This window comes from Onychomys torridus, chromosome X (assembly GCF_903995425.1).
Source record: "Onychomys torridus chromosome X, mOncTor1.1, whole genome shotgun sequence".
Taxonomy (NCBI): domain Eukaryota; kingdom Metazoa; phylum Chordata; class Mammalia; order Rodentia; family Cricetidae; genus Onychomys; species Onychomys torridus.
Window position 1 is genome coordinate 83,910,766 of NC_050466.1, and position 21,480 is coordinate 83,932,245.

Genomic DNA, 21,480 nt, shown 5'->3' on the forward strand with positions numbered 1-21,480 from the left:
CCATCTGCATGCCTGGTGCCCAGAGAAGCAAGAAAAGGATATTAGATCCCCTGGAACTGTAGTTATGATCGGTTGTGAGCTGCTCTGTGGGTTCTGGGAACCTAATCCGGGTTCTCTGCAGGAGCAGATCTTAACCTGTGAGTTAAGCTCCATGAATTTGTTTTTGAATTGAGAGCAAAGAGTTAGGTAATGTTGGAACAGGAATCTTTGGGGGCCTTGAAGCTGAGTATGCTCTCTTCATGGAATGTCATCAGGACACTTCAGTGTCATGAACTCATAATAGAGTTGAAGGGATGAAGCACACAGCTGAAATACAAAACAAACAGAAGTGCCGGGAGAAAGGCACAGGGAGGGCTTTTTGAAGGGCCTGGGCAGGGTGGGGCACTTTATAGGGGACTTGGTTGGAAGTTGGTTTACCTTTTCTTTGTGTTTTTAAGATAGCATTTCTAGCCGGGCGGTGGTGGCGCACGCCTGTAGTCCCAGCACTCGGGAGGCAGAGGCAGGTGGATCTCTGAGTTCGAGGCCAGCCTGGTCTACAGAGTGAGATCCAGGAAAGGTGTAAAGCTACACAGAGAAACCCTGACTCGAAAAACAAAAAAAAAAAGATAGCGTTTCTCTGTGTAATAGCTCTAGCTATCCTGGAACTCACTCTATAGACCAGAGATCAGTCTGCTTCTGTCTCCCAAGTGCTGGGATTAAAGGTGCGTGCTGCCATTACCCTTGAGTCAGGTGTACTTAACAGTCTCAATTAAGTGTTTTCTAACTTGGATTTTTTTTTGTAATGTAGTGATGCAGTACATATTTTGGGGTGTGTACTGTCAAAGAAATTAATGGACATTATGTTTAAAGCAGGAACCTAAAGTCTTAAATGCCGGCTGGGGAGATAGCTTAGTAAAGTGCTTGCCTTGCAAGTATGAGGATCTGAGTTTGAACCCTAAAACGCACATAAAAAGAGTTAGGCATGTTAACATGCCCTTGTAACCCCAACCCTGTGGATGTGGAGGTAGGTAGATTCCATGGTCTCTGTAGACAACCAGCCTAACCTAATAAGAGAGCTCCAGGCCAGTAAGACTCCTTTTTTTTTTCTTTCCCCCAAGACAGGGTTTCCCTGTGTAGCTTTGCGCCTTTCCTGGAACTCACTCTGTAGCCCAGGCTGGCCTCGAACTCACAGATCCACCTGCCTCTGCCTCTGAGTGTTGGGATTAAAGGTGTGCGCCACCACCACCCAGCGAGACCCCTTCTTCAAAATGAGCAAATGGCACCTGATGACAACTAATGTTATCCTCTGGCCTACACACACACACACACATACACAGAGGCACGCACACAGGTACACTGTGAACATGCATTTGCACACATGCACAAGCAGGTACACTGTGCACATTTCACACACACACACATACACAAATTAAAATGGTGTGAATGATAACCAGGATTTTTCTTGTTTGTTTGTTTGTTTGAGACTGTCTTCCCATGTAGGAGAGTGTTCAACTGTTCTCCTGCCTTAGTCTCCTAAGTAACTTTGATATAGGTATGTGCTACCTTGTCCATCAGTGGCTCAGGTCTTAGCTGTATTCTTTTCCATGTAACTGTAGTACTCTCAAGTACCCCAAACAAATCTGTGGCATTTTGCTGCTCTGCCATATTGCATCTCCTTTTTAGGAATTGATTCTAAACATTTGCATTTTGTCTTCTAATAGTTATTAGGATAAAAGCATATTTTATTTTGCCATTGTCATTGGTCACTTAAAAGTTATTTGCTTCAGCTAAAATGAACTGTCTAAAATGTAAAGATAGCTGTATCCAGAAATACTGCCATCACAACATGGTTTGTGTTTCTTTTTTCGATGAAAGAATATATGACATAAATACAGTTTCCAGTCCAACAATATAGCCAGACATGTCTGAATCGTTTACCTACCTTCAGAACTAGGAAGTTACCAAGGCCCCCTCCTATCTTCCAGAGGGAACCACTAACTGAAATGTGTTTCTTTACTCCTTGTTTTTCTCTAAAGTTTTATTCTGTGTTTAACCATGTAGGTATAAATTATAAAACACTATGGTTGATCTTCCATGTTCTTTTTTTATGTGTTTGTTTGTTTGTTTTATACATGGTCCCATGTTGTCCTGACTAGCCTTGAATTCACTATATGGCTGAGGGTGACTTGAACTCCCGAACCTCTTCCCTTAGTCTTCTGAGTACTAGGATTATAAGTGTGGGCCCTCACACACAGTTTAGCTTGTGTAATTTTCCTTTCTCTTGGCTTATACATATACCACATATAAACTACCTCAGTTGAGTCTTACTATGTGTATTTTTTCCTTTAATATTATGACTGTAAGCAGTATAAGGCAGTAGCTTATTTATTTTGACTTCTGTAGACTGTATATTTTTGAGTGGAAAAATACATCCAGTGATGGCTAATTGGGTAGTTTTCAGCATACTGTTGTAGTACACAGAACCATGAGAAGCCTTTTGTTTGTTTTTTGTTTTTGCTTCATAGACCAGGCTGGCCTTGAACTCACAGACATCCACCTGTCTCTGCCTCCTGAGTGCTGGGTGGGATTACAGTTGTGTACACCACCACATCTAACTCTGAGGGAATAGAAGGAGAGACAGAGACAGAGACACACATAGAGAGAATAAATAAATATTTACCAGTGTCTATTTTTGAAAAGGCTTTTTTTTTTTTTTGAGACAGGGTCTCTCTATGTAACCGTGGCTAGGTAGACCAGGCTGAGCTCAAACTTATAAAGATCCACCTGTCTGTCTTTCCAGAATGCTGGGACTAAAGGCATGAGCCACCATACACAGCTATAAGTTTTAAAACTACAGGACAGTTGCAAAACTAGCGTGTTCACTTCAATTCACTAATTAGTATCTGCTATGCTGTCTTACCATCCTTTAACACAGGCATTTTGTTCACATGCACACATGTATGTTCTTTTATTGAACCATGTGAAAGTTCTGGGTATTCATTACACTTTCCATACATCGTGTATAATCCAGTATGTATTTCCAAAGAATATGAAGGTTCATTTATATGAACAACAATGGTACCCAAGAAAGCTCTTTCACTGTTGAAAGTAGTATTATCTAATATCTATCTCACACTCAAGATTTCTCTAGTTTCCCCTACTGAACTGCTTTTAACCTTTTAGAACCTTCTAAAACCCTTTTTACAGCTGGGAATTATTAAAGGCAAACACTTGTTAACCATGATCTAAGATGAAAAATAGAGCCAGCCAGCTCTCCACTTAACCCTTTGTGGAGCTGATCTGAGGCCCAGCCCTCTCCAGCTCTTCAAAAACAGCTGCTCTCCTGGATTTATTGTAATAACTTTCTCATTTTGTTTAGGAGACAGGATCTTACTGTGTAACTCAGGTGGCCCTCAACTTTTGGTGATCTTCCTACCTCTGCCTCATCAGTGCTGGGATTATAGCCAGAATGTCTGGCTACCTTTCTTTATGGCTTTATCACCTTAGTACTTAATCCTTTCACTTGAGTGTTTTCTCCTGCTCTCCCTTTCTCCCTCTCTCCCTCTATTCCTCCTTCCCTCCCTCTCCTCCCCCTCTCCCTCTCTCTCTTCCCCTCCCCCCTCTCTCTATGTGTCTGTCTGTCTATCTGTCTATCTGTCTGTGTCTATCCCCAAGGTCTTTCTTACTGTGTAGTCCTGGCAGGCCTAGAACTCACTATGTAGACCAGGCTGGCCTTGAACTCAAAATATCCTCCTGCCTCTGCCTTCTGATTAAAGGCATGTGCCACCAGGCCAAGTTTTTTTTTTTTTTTTATGACTTCTAGTTACCTCTTGTTTGTTTGTTTGTTTTAAGATCCTTAATTAACAAGTCTTTTTACTTTTCTGTTATTTTTATTTGTTGAAAGAATCTGACACAGTTGGCCTATGATGTTTCTAACATGGGTTTTGCTGATTGGAAACATACAGTTAGCAGTTCTCTGTAGTGCCTGCAAAAGGGCAAGGTAAGCCAGCAGAGGCTGCTTGAGCGGCTTTCTATTTGGTCCTTTGATAAGCTCTTATGTAGGCACAGAAGTCTGGTGAGTGTAGTCGAGGCTGGCTTTGAAGTTAGGATCTCCTGCTTTATTCTTAGGAGTGCTGGGTTCTCACGTACACCAACAAGCATGGCTGCTGTTAGATAGTCAGAAATCCTTTCTATGGTTGACTTACTGATCTTCTCTGTAATTCTTTTATTCTAGAAACTTAATAAGAATATAGGTATTTAATTATTCATTGTTAATCTGAAACCTTTTCAGAGTAATCCCAGCCTCAGATTTGAGGAGCAGAGGTAGAGGCCAGTTTCATGTATCAGTCCTTAGAGTCACAGATAGCTCTTTTTAAAGACAGGGTCTTACTTTGTAGTCTAGGCTAGCCTGGAACATGTGGCTGTCTTTGTGTTTCAGCCTCTTATTTGTTGGGAGGATTACATGCCTGTCTACCATGGACAGCTCCACAGAGCTCGAGTTCTCTTATAATTATTAGCTAAACACAGCTATCTCCCGGTAAATGTCAGATGCTTGCTTTTCACTAGGTTTTAAAAATCTGCAACAAGTGACTTTCAAATTAGTGTTAAAGGCCAAAAATAATTATTTGAAGGTCAGAAGAACACAGAAATACAAACTTTTCTCAACATGAAAACTGAGTAGAACTTCTCAAGCTGAGCTTTTAACAGTTTTAGTCCGGCCTTTGCTGGCTCAGCAGGAAAATGCAAGAGAAACAGCAGTCACCACCCTAAGTAAACACTGTACATTCTCTTCCTGCATTCTAGATTTCTTAGCTCTTTAAACACAAGTTTAGTTGAGAGTAATGTACGTGGTCATCAAAGATTTGCCTTTGAATATACAAGAGGAGTTTCAGTGAGGGTCTGGTGATGATGGAGTGCCAGAGGCCTTGAACCAGACCAATAACTCATCACAATGAATATTTTTGGGTGGGGCTGATCGGACAGAAGAGTACATTGCATGACACACTAAAGCTTCCAGTGTCACTAGGATGAATGAAGACATGTTGGAGAGGCAGGAGGGATGGGAGAGCGAGGTGGTTTTGTTTTTGTTTTTAATTTTTTTTGGGTGGTTTCTTTTGGGGGAACAATGTAGGGGGTGAAGGGTGGATATGGAGAGACTGGGAGGTGAGCAGGATTTGGGTGCATGATATGAAATTCCCAGAGAGTCAATAAAGAATTATGCTATATATAAAAAAATTTGCCTTTGAAATAAGCCAGTCATAGATGGTCATATACCATGTGATTCCACTTATGTGAGGTAAATGGAGTTAGTAAGCTCATAGAAGCAAAGGTTGACCAATGGTAGTTGCTAGGGGCTGGAGGGAGGAGAAATGGGAAGTTGCTAATTGATGGGTAGAAAGTTTCAAACAAGATAAATAAAGTCTGAAGGTCTGCTCTTCAGCCTTATTTAAAAATATCATTACCTAGTTCCTTTATTTCTAATAGTCTTATATAAGAGAGATGGCATATCATCAGAACAACTTTAGCTTTATGGCAACTCTCCCACACAGCCTTCCTTTCTTTTTAATTTTCTAAGGTAGGAACAGCAAATGACCTACCCTCTAAACAGATATGTACTGTTTTGTCATGCTGACTGCATACAGGCCAGCTAAGTGTTCTGCTGCTAAATAACACTCTGTGCTCTTAACAGATTTTGAAGTTTCCAGCACAATATTGTCTCTTGTTGTTTCTGAAACAATAAATATACTCCAGCTGAACACAATGCAGATTTATTATCTTTGCACAGTAAGTCAGAAGTCCAGTACTAAATCAAGGTGTCAGCAGGGCTGCATTCCTCTCCAGAGGCCCTAGAGCAGAATTCTTGTTCCCTTAGGTTATTGACAGAATTTAGTTCCTTGCTGTTGTAAACCTAGGTCTGTTTTGCTGCCTGGCAACTGAGGCTGACCCAGTTTCTGGAGACTTCCTTGGCAGTCCCCTTCCTTCATCTTCAAAAGCAGCAACACGGGTCTTTTTCAAGTCTCCTCTCTCTGACCCCCTTGCTTTGCCTCCTTCTCAGTCTCTATTAACTCTTCATTTTCATCTGGGCCTAGTCACACAATCCGGGGTAATTCTGATGCATGCTTCATCTGAAGGTGGCCCAGTAACAGGCTGTTAGACAGACATCTGTGGAGCCACTATTCTGCCTGTCATGTTCCAGTGAACTGGAATTTTGTTGGCATCTTTAGCAGGTCATCTGTCCTCACCTGTTTATTTTATACTTTTGCATTGTTTTCTTACATTTGCATACAAAATAATGGATTCTCTTCTGGCATTTCCATAAATACTTTGTTCTTGTTGATCCTCCTTCCTCCCACCTCTCCTCCCCCCTTTTAGCCTTCCTTCTCTATACAGTAACCCCATGTATTTAATATCAGATATATTTTAGTACCCCCTTCTCTAAAGACCCATTATTCACCTCTCATGGTTTACTTTCTAGTTTCATACCTATACCTACACCCACACAGACATGTATATATACATATATACAAATTAAAGTCTAGGAGGCACATATGAAGGAAAACATTCAGTATTTGTCTTTCCAAGTCTGGCTTATTTTAACATAATAATCTTCAGTTGTATCCACTTTTCTGCAAATATGACAAAAATTTTGTTGTTTATAACCCATCTGCTAAGGGATACATACCACATTTTCTTTGTCCATTCATCTTCTCTGATAGATATTTAGGCTGGTTCCATTTATTAGCTACTTTTTATTAAAAGGAAGTGACCCATCATACACAGTAGGTCCCAACCATTGAACCTAGCTCATAGTGTTCTTTGCCCAAGAGCCTGTCAGGTATTCTTTTAGTACCTCCCTTTGACAAGTAAGGAGATTGCATTTTGGAGGAGTTAAGCAATTGTTGAAAAATAGTTCAGGACGTGTGTGTGTGTGTGTGTGTGTGTGTGTGTGTGTGTGTGTGTGTGTCCTCGTGCGTGTGCTGTGCACTCATGTGGGAGTGGAGTCCAGAGGACAATGTTATCCTCAAGTGCTCAAGTGCTGTTCACCTGGGTTCTTTTGTTTTGTTTTGAGCCTTGGTTTCTTACTGACCTGGGACTTTCCAAGTAGTCTAGGCTGGCTGGCCTCTGAGCCTAAGAGATGCTCCTGTTGTCACCTCCCTACTTCTGAGATTACAAGCACATGCCACCATACCTGGATTTTTCTTTAAACGTGGGTTTTGGGAATCAAACTCACAAATGCCTGTCTAGTTCTAGGACTCACACATTTTAGGAGGATGCAATGCTTCCAGTGTTTGGCTGGCTGTATTAGTTACTTATTACTGAGATGGAGTACCTGATAAGGGGTACTTTCAGAGAGGGAGGGCTTATTTGGGGTCTTTGTTTGAAGGTACAGTCCATCATGGCTGGAAAAGTTGGTGATGGAAATGGCTCTCAGCTGTGACTCTTATTTCCTCACATCATAACAGAAATGGGATGCATAGTGCAAAGAATGTTGGCGCTCCACTCACTTTCTCCTTCATGTTTAGTCTGAGACCTGAGACCGTGACCATGGGATGATGCCACCCACACTCAGGGGAAGTCTTCTCTTCTCAGTTAAACCTCTCTGGAAACACTTACATCTCTGTGTCTTCTAGGTGATTCCAAATCCAGTTAAATTGACAGTGAAGATTAACCACCACGCTGACAATCCTCCTTTACATAACAGTGCATAGTAATTAGGAACCAATGTTTCAGTTGTGCTAACATAAATTGTTATTTGTCTTCATAGACATGGTAATAATACATTGAGAAACAATGCATTAAAATCACATTATAAGGAAAATTATTTTTTAAGAAGATTTTTCTCTGAAAATACAAAAATAAACTTTTGGCTTGTTCTTAAATCACAAGCTGCTTTTTGAAGTGAGAATGTTGTTTCCTTTGAGATCATTGTGTAGTCTCAAGAGAGCTCTTAATTTGTAATGTGGTCATGGGTGGGTCCAATATTTTTTTAGTGAGATTGGTTCTGATTTATATTATTATAAGTAATACATATCTAAACAAGGCCATGCTCTTAGCAACAGACTGTTTTTCTCAATCAGTAAAATGGAAATGCTCTGCCTGCTTATTTTCTTCTTCTGAATGATTTTTGAAAAGCTTGTAAATTTGGCACCCTATTTTTGAGGTTGGGAGACTGTCAGGTATAGATAGATTATCTAAGAATATCATTAGATATACTTGGCAAGTAGTAAGTTAATTGAGATGTAAATATGTTTAATTAGGTGGGAAGCCACATTACTTTTATGGCAGACTCAGTAGTTAGCCATAACCTTTTTTATGTCTTTTTAAAAAATTTTTTTGGTTTTTTGCGACAGGGTTTCTCTGTGTAACAGCCCTGGCTGCCCTGGATCTGCCTCCTGAGTGCTGTGATTAAAGGTGTGCACCACCACACTTGGCTTATCTCTTATTTTTTAATGAATTGCTTTCCCAACCTCCCCCCCTCTTTTGGAGACTCTATATGTAGACAGGACTGGCCATCAGCTCACAGTCTTCCCTCTTCTACCATGCTTGGTCCTAGACTTTGCAACAAAGATCCTCACTAGATCCCTAATTTCTCTCCTGTTCTATTTGTTTATTCAACAAACATCTGAATGCTGTGTGATAGGAGGTTCCAGGGCTAGAATGTGCTCATGAGGATTCTAGGTTAATGAAAGACTCAAACATGAAGGACATAATACCAATTAGGAAGAAGATGGGAATAGTGAAAGTGTCAAAGGTTCTAATATAACTTAAATTGAAGGGCAAGGTACAAAGAAAATCTTGAGAAATAGATGAATAATTATTTTGCCAGGCAATTTGGATTGACCATTCCAGGACAAGGAGTACATTTTTGCAAAAATCATGTCCCAGAAAGCAGCTTGAGAAGCTTGAGTACCAGCAGGAAGGCCCAAGGGGCTGTAGTGAGTTGTGTGTTCACATGTGTGTACAAGTGGGCTGTACACGGGGGTGGGAGTGACTGTGTGGGGAGAGTGCAGCACTAGTACTAGGCCCTGTGAGTTCCATCAGACAAGCTTCTGTGTTTTACATTGAGTCACCAAGCAGTGCATATGCTCTCGATGCCCAGAACTCCCCATGAAGTGCTGTGGTTTGTAGATGGTGCCATATTATCATCCAAACTAGGGTGCCCTTGGAAATGAGAGAAGACAGTGCTATGCTGGTATAATGGGCATAAAGCAACACGTAGAGAACGGTTCTAAACTATGCGAGCAGGCTTTAAAGTTGCCTAGAAGCTATGCTGTGCAATGGCCATCGGTCACATGTTGTTGCTTTTTCATCCCCTCTTCAGTCATAAGTGCTGATGAGAGAGAGGGCCACCAGGGCCACCTGCATCAAGTCTAGTCTACAGAAGCAGCCTTACAGCCTGTCTAGCTGCAACCCAGAGTTGTTCAGACTGCCAGTTCCTGAGTTTTATCTTTGATGTCCAAGCAGTTCTTATTAATAGGATTTCAGAATCTACTGGAAAGGAAAGCCTTAACTTTAGCACATAAAATTTCCCTCACTATACCTCTTTTCATGTATGATATGACCTAATTCATTACATGTTGGCCAGGCAGAATGGTTGTCGTTCAATTGAAACCTCTTTGAGAGTGTACATTTAATGAATTGGCCTTATGGATAATGCAAGTGTCAAGCTCTCTACAGCAGTGATAGTGACATGCAGTGATTAAATCTAACTTCTGGGAAATAAGGAATCTTTTCACTATGGATTTGATTTTGCTTTTATGGAATCAATGGTTTGGCTGAATCTATAGGATAAGGATTTCTGTAGCTTTTTTTCTATTCCCTGTGCCCAAGTTACTTTCCACAAGAGGGCACTTAAGGGAACTGACTAATCTCTTCAGTTTATTGAGAAATGGGTCATCTGTATTATAACCACCTTTACCATCTCTAACTGCAGCCCCAGTTGAGAATTTAGTATTTCCCAGGCCATTCTTTGACACCCCACCTCAGACCTTCAACAAAATGGCTTGACGACCTTCCAAGAAAATAATATTTCATGTTTGTATTCAGCCAAATACTGAAGACACTTAGCTGAATTTTACTATTTCTTTTCAAGTTGCATTAAAGCTTTCAATTTTCTTTTACAAGCCAGGAAATGTGAAGAATCCACCTGGAAATAAATAGAAAACTCCATGCTCTGCCCATTTTAATCAGGTAAAGAATAAAACAAATAAACAAAAAAAACCTGGTTATTTTCAGCACTGTTAGTGCTAGCTGAAATTCTTTCTTATTAATTAACTAATTATAGTATACTTTCACCTTGATGTGGGAATGTAAGAATCATATTTTATTCTGGCTTTAATTTCTGGCTTTAAGTGCCATGGCTTATGTAATTATGTTTGTGTTTCTGAGAAGTACTAGGGTGTTTTAATAAGCTAGAACCAGACAGAAGTTAGAAACTCAATGCAATTTCTTTTGGTCTTATGTTCAACTCACTATTACTCTTTATCTGTTTGTTTAATATTTATTTACCAAGAACCTGCTAAGTACAAAAACAATTATATTAGTATTTTGTGTTTATATTAAAATTATATAATAGATCTTGTGGTTTCCTGATCATTAGCAAATTATAAGGAATTAAAAATCAGCCAGGCGGTGGTGGCGCACGCCTTTAGTCCCAGTACTCGGGAGGCAGAGGCAGGCGGATCTCTGTGAGTTCGAGGCCAGCCTGGTCTACAGAATGAGTTCCAGGAAAGGCGCAAAACTACACAGAGAAACCCTGTCTTGAAAAACTAAAAAGAAAAAAAAAAAAAAAAGAATTAACCTAGATATTCAGGTGCATGAAGCTAGCTTAGTTATGATAGATCTATAAAGAGGATTATTGTTGTGTCAACAATACTTAACTGCAAGGTAGCATGTATAAATTTTTTTGTGGTGTTGGGATTGAACCCAGGCTTCACACATGCTGGGCAGCATTCTCTCCACCCGTGAGCTACACCTATAGCCTTTACTTTCCTTTTATTTTCTAGACACTTTCTTATAAAGTTGCCTGGACTGGCCTTGAATTTGTGATGTTCAAGCCTGAGCTTCCTGAGTAGCTAGGAGGACAGGCCAGAGCCACAGTTATAGAGAAGAAAGGCAGTATATTTTGTTAGACTAGGAGGTATATAGAAAATTTGAATGTGCATTTTTATTTCTAACTTTATTTTTTTCACATTTCCTGCAATGAACATGAGGTTTTTTTTTTAATGACCTGAGTGTGTGTGTGTGTGTGTGTGTGTGTGTGTGTGTGTGTGTGATTGGAGATTGAATCCAAGGCTTCACTTATGCCAGGCATGCATTCTACCAGTGAGCCAAAACTCAACCCATCTTAATAAGTTGTGTTATATTATTGTATATCACAGTTGCTATTTTAAATTCACAAAACTCTGGGTTTGATGTTTTACTTTTTCAACTCTCTCTGTGTTTTGGAGAGCCAGAGGGTCATATCACTTGGAATTTGAGAGATCATACAGTGCAACCCCTAGCCTCAAGCAGAATCCCCTGTTGTTCTGCTTGTCACCCTCTTGTTCCATTGATAGGAAACACCTCCCAGAGCAGCTGTCTTTGGACAGTTCTAGATTATAGTAAGCAAAAGATAGTGCCTTGTGATGCCTACAGAGTGGTCCTGATCCTGGTTGACAGGTCATAGAGAGCAAATCCAGTTCTCCTTTGACATTTATACTAATGCAAAGTCAGTAGTTCTCTGATGTTATACAAATAATTTAATAACTGACACCAAGATCTTGTTAAAAGGCAGAGGCCTGGCCTCCACCCCAGAATCCGCATGTCTGTGGATATGGCATCAGAAGGAACACTAGAGGGTGAGCTTCCAGAGAGCCACACAAGTTCTTTAGCTACTTTACACAGAATGTGTTTATATTTCTCTATAGGGATGAGATCTGACAAAGAAAAACTAGGTAATAAGCCATAGGTATTCTAGGACAGGGTTCAACTTACTGTATATACAGCCTTGATTTTTGGTCCTGCATTTTTGGAACTTCATTGGTGGTTTAGTTTTTAATTATAAAAGCAGTAGGGGACTAGGTAGATGGCTTAGTCAGCAAAGTGCTTGCCATGTAAACATGATGATGTAAGTGTGGATTCCCTGACCCATGTGAAAAGCTAGATGTGGTGGGATGTTCCTGTAATCCCAGCACTGGAGAAGTGAGACAGATGTATTCCTGGAGCATTATGTCTGGTTAATCTAGGCAATTCAGTGAGCTCCAGGTTCATTGAGAGACCGTGTCTCAAAAATAAGGTAGAGAACACTGAGAAAGATACGCAGTGTACATTTTGGCCAGTAGGTACATGTGCACGTGCATGCCCACATGAATGAACACATGCATACACATACACACTCTGTGCACAAGTAAAATAGAACCAGTATATGTTGGTTGTAACTACTTTTTTGGAAACTAGGCATGGAACCTGGGGCTTTACATATGATAGACAAGCACTCTATCTCTGAGTATACCCCAGCCCCAGGTAAACATTTTAAAAGCTTGCCTGGTCATTATTCCTTTCCAGATAGTTTCTGTTCATAATTTGGTACATTATAGACTTTTTAGTACGTGTGTATTTAAATAGATGACACACATTTGCATGCTTTTAGGTTTTTTTTGACAAAATGAGATAATTTTCTTTATATTGTTCTGCAAGTACACAGAAAACTCCATTAAAGCATGTATAATTTTATCATCATACCAAAAGAAACTGACAGTAATTCCTTAATACCCTCTAATATCTGGTGTATAGATTTTCCTGTTTGTGTCAGTAGTAACTTTACTGTTTTATTATTATGTGTTTTAAATTTTATACATCAGCCATGGGTTCCCCTGTCCTCCCCCCTCCCGCACCCACCCCCACCTTCCCTTAGCCCCTCCCCTCCATTCCCATGTCATCCAGGGCCAAGACTCCCCTGGGGATTCATTTAAACCTGGTGGATTCAGTACAGGCAGGTCCAGTCCCCTCCTTCCAGGCTGAGCAAAGTGTCCCTGTGTAGGCCCAAGGTTCCAAACAGCCAGCTCATGCACCAAGGACAGGTCCGGGTCCCACTGCCTGGGTGCCTCCCAAACAGATCAAGCTATTCAATTGTCTCACTTATCCAGAGGGCCGCTCCAGCTGGGGGATGGCTGAGTGGTACTGTTGTTTTTTAGACACATCTCACTGTGTAGTCCAGGTAGGTCTTGGACTTGTGATCCTTCTACCGCAGCCTCCTGAGTGCTGGGGTACAGCCATTTACAGCCGTACTGGCTTTTCACTAATAACTTTGATAGTTGGTTTATTTGAAGTAGGACTCAAAGATCATCTGTCCTTCACATTGTAGTGAATAAGTCTCTTAAATATAATAGTTTCTTGTTCCTCATTTTTTCATTGAAAACCTTGGCTTTTTGGTCTTAAATTTGCCATGTTCAAATGGTGGCTAAATATATCCATTTAGTGTCAACTCCACTTTTCTCTTCTTTCCTTTCTTGTGTTTATTTCCCATATAGCAACAGTTGGATCTGAAAGCGTGATTGGATTTAGGCTCCATTTTTTGTTAATATATCTAATAGACAACACTATGTTTAGGTGTGTTGAATAATGAATTTGCTTTTTCAGCTTAATTTATTGTGTATATTCTCCATCAGTATCTGTAGGTCCACTTTGCCCCTTCTTTATTTACATAGTTAGTTCCTAGTCTATACTTTTACCATGGCTTACTTAATCCTTGTTAATATAGTTGTTTCCAGAATTTAACAAAACAGTAAATCTATCAAATTCTTATGAAGTCAAAAAAAGGTTAATAAACTGAGAGAGAACAATTAGCTAGTTGTTTCCATGTTTAAGAATTTTTGATTTTACATTAAAAGATCAAGTGAATAGTCAATCACTGGCTTCTCAGATGTTGGGCTATATGTTGAGTGCTAGAGTGCTTGCTTAACATGTGAGGCCCTGGGTTCAATCCCCAGCACGTAAAAATATTGATAAACTTCTAGTTGTTGAGCATGCTTATCACATCTGAAGGAAAAGACAATCTGAAGAAGATTAAGCTTGGCTTTGGTGTGAGTTTTGTGTGTTTCATTCCTGGAAGGAAGGATGTGAGGTAAAGGAAGGTATGAGGAAAGATGTCCAGCTATCTGAAGATGATGTAATTGCACTCTCCTTCAGCTGATACATGGAAATATGTCTCTGGCTTCAGAGGGCAAGAGGTTCATGGTATTTGCTGTGTGCCATTTAGGCATGTGCTTGGCATCATCATATCTCAGCATGCTTGGGTACTCAGCCTGTTGGAAGTCTGAATGGAGTATGGATGGAACACAATCTGAGTTTTAGTTCACTTGTCTGCAAAATGAGACTAGGTACAGTGTTTTCTAGCTCATTCTCTTTATGGTGATGAAAATAGTAATGTAAAAAGATATATTGTGGGGCTGGAGAGATGGCTCAGAGGTTAAGAGCACCAACTGCTCTTCTAGAGGTCCTGAGTTCAATTCCCAGCACCCACATGGTGGCTCACAACCATCTGTAATGAGATCTGGTGCCCTCTTCTGTATGCATAATAAATAAATAAATAAATCTTTAAAAAAAGATATATTCTTTATTAATTTAAACCTAAATTTCAAAATGCATAATTTTAGAGTCATTTTTGTTTTCCTGGGTACAGTTAACTCATATTTTTCTTTCTTTCTTTTAGTTATAGGTAAACATTGGAAACTCCAGACGGTAAATCAGTATTTCTACAGACAAATGGCAGAGAGTCAGTATTTGATATAGTAAACTGGCTTTCTTCAGGAAAAACAACACTGAGCCTCTTTGCTATCTTGGGTGATGCCATATTACAGGCCAACTAATCTGCAATCTTTCACATGGAAATAATGTACAAGCCTTAGAACTCCTCATTCTTATATCGCTATTTATGTACATAATTAAAATCCAGATTCAAAAAGAGTTGGCCTGCTTTCTTTACTGATAAGAGTAACAGGTTAAGTGAGCATCTCTAGTGCTTATCTGTATGATTTATGTGTACACATGGTTAGTGTGAGAGGCTCATTTCTGTGTGGGTGCGTGTGTATGTCTGTGTGTGCATGTGCATGTTTGCTAAAGGCAATGTTTTTTTAGGGTTGGCTTTTATTTGCCTCACTTTGAGATCTTTTTTTTTGTTTTTTGTTTTTTTTTTGCTAATTTTTGAGATTTATTTTAATTACACTAGTTCCTGCTTCCCTTTGTTCCCTTCAAACATTCACATATACCCCTCCTTGCTCTGTCACATCCATGGCCTTTTTTGCCATCAGTTGTTATTGCATGCATATATATATATACATACATACACACATACATACATACATACATACATACATACATACATACATACATACATATTCCTAACTATAACCTCTTCGGTCCATATAATGTTACTTGTATATATGTTTTCAGGGCTAACTGTTTGGCACTGGATAACCAATTAGTTTGCTCTTCCCTAGCAATATTTACTCTTTAGGGCAGCACCAGCTGGCAGTCAGGAGACTGGACCCTACAACCCAGAAGTGAGGAGAAGAGCTTAGATGTGATGCTTCAGAAACCAACAGAAGGAACCAGATTCTTAACTGCAGTGCTTTGAATAAGAGTTGCTCCCATAGGCTCATATGTTTGAATGCTTGGTCCACAGTCCAGTGGAACTGTTTGGGAAAGATTAGGAGCTATGGCCTTTTGTCGGAGGAGGTGTGTCACTAGGGGTGGGCTTTGAGGTTTCAAAAGCCTATGCCAGGCCCTGTCTTGTTCACTCTCTCTGCCTGTGATTCAGAATGAAAAGCTCTCACCCACTGCTCTGGAGTCATGCCTGTCTGCTTTCTGCCATGGTGATCATAGATGAACCGTCTGAAACTGTAAGCAAGCCTCCAGTTAAATGCTTTCTTTTATCGGGCTTGCCTTGGTCATGGTGCTTCTTCACAGCAATAAAACAGTAAGTAAGATACTGACACATTCAGAAAACAGTAACAATGACCTTGATTGTTTTGTTTGTCTCCTAGTTTGTATAGGCCTTCCCGTTCTTGAATGCCAGGGAGAAATGCATAGTGGAGTAGTGTGTGTCCATGCTGGTGGGGCAGTGAAGATACTGCTATGTGTACTGGCTCCCTGTCTGTGGCCTCCTCTTTTGTGATTCCTCAGCTCACAGCTCATGGAACTCTTGGATTTCCAGGGTGAATGGGACCAACAGGAGCCTCTTTCGACTTGTCAGCCAACCCGGAAGCTTGGCAAGTGTACAACGTGTGAAAATGAATGTAGAATTTCCAAATTTGGAAACTAAATCCTTTTGTAGTCTTGTACTGTCAGTTTTCTATAAGTATTCTCCTAGCTACCCAGAAGCCTTTTGTTTTCTTTTGTGCCAAAGTACTTTTATATTACTGGACTAATACTTTGCATTTATTTAAGCTATGTCAAAATTACAACTATGTTCTTGTTATTTTAGGCTTTCTTCCTTTGGCTCATCTTTGATACTTCTGCAGAGTAGAGATTCCACAAGTTTCTTCACCGAGATTACTTGATTTATACCTCAGCACGCTTTGGAGATTATTAATCAATAATTACCTGAATGTCTCCTAACTGTAAGTTCTGGATGGTGGGGATATGTTGGGGCATATGTGAGTGTCATGTGCAGACAGTCCTACGTGTGATTACATGCTATTCACATATATACAATTCCTGAGCACAGTGTGATTGTGCCAGTGCATATGATTGTGTTCACATAAGTGCAGTTCCCAAGCATGGCCACTTGGTGGTATATGTGTGTTGTTACACATACGCAATTCCTGAGCAAGGTCATATGTTGACACATGTGTGTGTACACATGCATGAAAATCCCGAGTCCTGATGTATATGTTGGTACATAGGCATGTATGTGGTCACCTGTGTAGTTCTGAGCATGAATGGTCATATATATATGTGTGTGTATATTAATGCACATGTGTGTGTTCACATGTGTATTATTCCTGATCATGGGAATATGTTGGGTTGGAGGCAAGCCTGTAAGGCTTTTTCTTAATTAGTGATTGATGAGGGAGGGTCCAACCTATTGTGAGTGGTGTCATCCCTGGACTGGTGGTCCTGGGTTCCATAAGCAGGCTGAGAAAGCCATGAGGAACAAGCCAGTAAGCAGCACCCGTCCAGGGCCTCTGTATCAGCTCCTGCCTCCCGGTTCTTGTTTGAGTTCCTGTCTTGCCTTCCTTTGATGATGAATAGTGCTGCCTGGACTTCCACATAACTGTTCATCACCAAAGGAAGGCAGGACAGGAACTCAAATAGGGCAGGGCCGTAACTTCCAAAACTTCCTATAATTTTCTGCTACTATGGATGGTCCATGGTTAATAAGTTCCTCAATTTGGGAGGGTGGCTTTTTCCCACTGTGGTCCTTTGATAGCTGATGATTATAAGACATTTCTCTAGAAACCAAATGTTTTCATCTTCATTTCTCTTAACATTGAGAGATGGAATGAAAATCCTTGTTCCTCACTATCTCCTCCAAAATGTCCTGCGCGCGCGCGCGCGCGCGCGCACACACACACACACACACACACACACACACACACACACACACACACACACAGAGGATCATGTGAATTGGATATTCCCTTTTTCTCTACTTTTGACCATGATGTTCTGAAGTAGTCATTTAGTGCTTTCATGGAATGCTTCTGCCTGGCTCTGTCTCTCATTTCTACCCAGAAGATAGATCCTAGTTTCAGCTTCGTTTTTGTGAGAAAATGTCCTGACCAAAACTGAGGCAGAGAAAGGCATGACTCAGCTCACAATTCTAGGTTACAGTCCTGCATGGCAGGCAAGTCCCAGGGCAGGAGCTAGTCACATCCAACTTGCTTGATTGCTTATGCTCAGTTTGACTTTTCTATACTCTACAGTTCAGGACTGTCTGGAGTATCCTGTAATCCATGTGAATTTTATACCATAGTGAACTGGGCACTATTATACCAAGTTACAGATCTGAAGATGGGACACACAGAGAGGTTCAATGAATTTTTCTATGGCAGAGCCTAGAAGTAACAAACCTGTATAATGAAATTATTCTAAAGCATAGAGCTGCATCTCTTGTTCGGTGTTACTTGTCCTCTTTAAGACATTCTCTTCTACTCACTTAATTCCATTGATTTCTTTTTATTTGAAGTGCCAGCAATGTGTTTAGATTCATCCATATCGAAATCCATCCTGTCATCTTGGTCTAAGTCAATATTATCTCTGGCCTGGGTTGATTTAGTAAAATATTTGAAACTCCATGCATCAATCCTTGCTGGTTTCATACTTGCTCTAAATGCTACAGTCTTCAAATAAATGTATTTAAGAACAATTATCAGTACTTGGTCTCTTTCATCATGTTGTATTCATCTGTATCTTAATACGCAGGGATATTTTTAAAGCTATAGTGTATAGGACACATCTGAAATAGCCAAGAATTGCTATAAGGAAATGCACAGGTTATCATAGTAACTGAGAACACATTTTAAAAAGTACATTCATTCATGTATCTTAGCTGTTATGGTAGTGCTACAATGAACCTGGGACATTAGACATTTATCTGCAACATGGATTGGTTTCTTTTTGATACATACCCGTAAATGGTATTGATGGATCTGTTCATTTTGTAAAGAAACTTAATAGTACTTTATATAATAACAATGCCAACTTCTCCTCCCACCCACAAAACATAACAGGGTACATTGGTGTTCCATACAGATAAGCATGGTATTAAGGCATTTTTACCAAATCATTAGGAAAAAGACTGCTCTCTAAAAGTCATCATGGATGTGGCATTTAGCCTGGTAGGGTCAGGTGATGTGGACTATAATTTACTCCCCCCAATCTTATTTTACAGTTATTATGGGAGAGTGCATGCCACAGTCCATGTGTGGAGGTCAGAGAACAGCATCCAGCAGTCATCTCCTTTCATCATGTGTGTCATGGGGATTAAACTTGAGCTTGTCCGCTAGCACTTCTACCTCCTCCACCATCTCACAGCTCCTCACTCATTTTCTAAACTCCATGATGTACAAAGCATCATTTTCTGCTTTTGTCTCTTGTTAATTTGTCTGTGCTGATAAGAAAGTAAGACTTTATAAAGTCAAAACTAATATCTCTTATTAATAGTTAATAGAGGAGAAACAAATTCTTGCATCCTCAAGAGACTGGCGTAATTTAATTTAGTTCGAAACCAAGAAATTGCATTAGTAAGGATCAGAGAAGATCAGACATATAAGTGGTGCATTATTCTAAGATGAATCTAGATTGAGTGAAATCAACTTTCCAGGAAATACAGAAAGCATGAAGGTTTCGAAGGGTTAAATAACACAGGACATTTTTAATCTCAAACGGGGAAAATCAGACAAAAGATTATGACAGTGCTGTCCTCAGTGCTCTTTTGTTTTGTCTACAAGTTGTTTAGCTGCCTGTGCCTGAGAACACTGATGGCTGGCAGGCCTGGCCTCTGGCTTTAACTTGGAACATGAGCCTCCCATCCCATCCCAGCATCTGGTGCTTTTAGTTCTTGCTAAAGATGTGAATAGAGCTTTGGTTTTTCATTTCAGTTTTCCCTTTTATTGAAAATAGATTTTTTTTCTCACATAACATATCCTGATTACAGTTTCCCCTCCCTTTACTCCTCCAGCTTCTTCCCGACCTCTAACCCATCTGGATCTGATTAGAAAAGAACAGGCTGCTAAGAGATAATATTAAAATATAATAAGATAAGACAAAACTATTACATTAGAATCTGACAGACAAACAGAAGGAAAAGAACCCAAGAGAAGGCATAAGATTCAGACGCACTTATTTTGTACATTTAGGAATCCTGTAAAAACACTAAACTGGAGGCCTTAATGTATATGCGGAGGACCTGGTACAGACCCATGTGGGCAGCTAGAGAAGCTGCTTCAGTCTCTGTGAGTTCATATGAGCCTTGCTCAGGTGATTTAGAGGGCCCTATTGTACAGGTAACCTCCATGCCCTCTGGCTCTGACGCTCTTTCTGCCTCCTCAGGCTCATCTGCAAGCACCTTTACTTGCTGAGCAGTCTCACAGCCCCTCAATTATTTTCTGGACCCCATAGTGATGGGTGAACCATCATTTTCTGAGCCCGGAGGGGAGGGATTTGATGGAGACACCCCATTTAGGGCTGAGCGTTCCAAAGTCTCTCACTCTCTACATAATGTCGATCTATGGGTCTCTGTACTTGTTTCCATCTTCTATAGAAGGAAGCGTCTCTGTTAATGGTTGAATGAGGCAATGATTTAGGAGTATAGCAGAATGTCACTAGGAGTCATCTTATCACCATATCCCCCTCCCTTCTTTTAGACAAGTAGTATTTGGTTTTACCTTAGTCCCTGGCTATCTAGTCTCTGGTTCTTGGTCACCCTAGTGGTATCAGTAGTAAGGGTTCCATTGTGGAGTGGGCCTTAAGTCAAATCAGATATTGGTTTGTTACTCCCACAAGCTTTATGTCACCATTGTCCTAGCATATCTTACAGGCAGGACACCATTGTAGATCAAAGGGTTTTCATGGCTGGGTTTGTGTTTACATTTCTCTTTTGGTAACCTGCAGAGTACCTTCCTGTACCAAAGACACTAGAACATGAGGGTGAAGGTTCTGGGTAGTCACTAGCTCTACCTCTTCATGTACAGTTGTTGTATGGGTGCTGTCTTCAGCAATAGGGCCTTGCCATCAGTTTGTGGAGAACAACCTGTAGTCTTAGCAACAGCCTGGGTTGTTGGGGGATTCCCATGGAACTCCTTTGGTCAACAACCCAACTAGATGTAATCCAATCTTGGTACTGGAAGCTTCATTTAGTGACAAGATATGGCCAGTTGGGGCTCTGCCTCCCCACTATTTAGCAGTTTCATTTAGATCGCCTTCATATATGTATATATTAGGAAGTTTCTACTGTATTAGTTTTCCATACTGTTCCTCAGATGCATTTTAACTGTTTCTCCCCATATTCCCTCCCTCAACCCCTTCTTCCCCCCCCCTCCCCACTTGATTCTCCAGTTCCAGCCAACCCTTCCTCCATCCATCCATAATTATCTGGTCTATTTCCCTTTCCTGTCTATTCCTCTAGTACCTTACTCTCTCTATACTTACCATCTGAGGTTCTATGGAGTGTAGCTTGATTATCATTGACTTAACAGCTAATATCCAGATATAAGTGAATACGTATCATATTTTTTTCTAGGTCTGGGATACCTCACTAAGGATTATTTTTTCTAGTTCTTCCCATATGCTTGTTTTTTTAATGGCTGAGTAATACTCCATTGTGTAAATGTACCACATTTTCTTTATCTGTTCCTCTATTGAGGGGCACCTAGAATATTTCTGATTTCTGGCTGTTAGGAATAAAGCCACTGTGAACATAGTTGAGCATGTGTCCTTGTTGTAGGACGGAGCACCCTTTGGGTGTGTGCCCAAGAGTGGTGTAGCTGGGTCTTGAGGTTGATTGATTCCCAGTTT

At 40.4% G+C, this 21,480-nt stretch overlaps 1 protein-coding gene across 4 annotated transcripts in view; it reads left to right on the forward strand.

Annotated features, from left to right (window-relative positions):
- The window catches only part of Apoo (apolipoprotein O), a 51,565-nt gene extending 36,640 nt beyond the window's left edge, over positions 1–14,925 (forward strand). For 3 of the 4 annotated variants that reach the window (XM_036175284.1, XM_036175288.1, XM_036175287.1), the window contains exons 8-9: positions 10,105–10,170; positions 14,672–14,925. In XM_036175284.1, the coding sequence (XP_036031177.1) occupies positions 10,105–10,140 (36 nt within the window). In that variant the 3' untranslated portion in view covers positions 10,141–10,170; positions 14,672–14,925. The remainder of the gene's footprint in view (positions 1–10,104; positions 10,171–14,671) is intronic. The other variant, XM_036175286.1, reaches the window with a different exon arrangement.
- Positions 14,926–21,480: the final 6,555 nt, after the last annotated feature.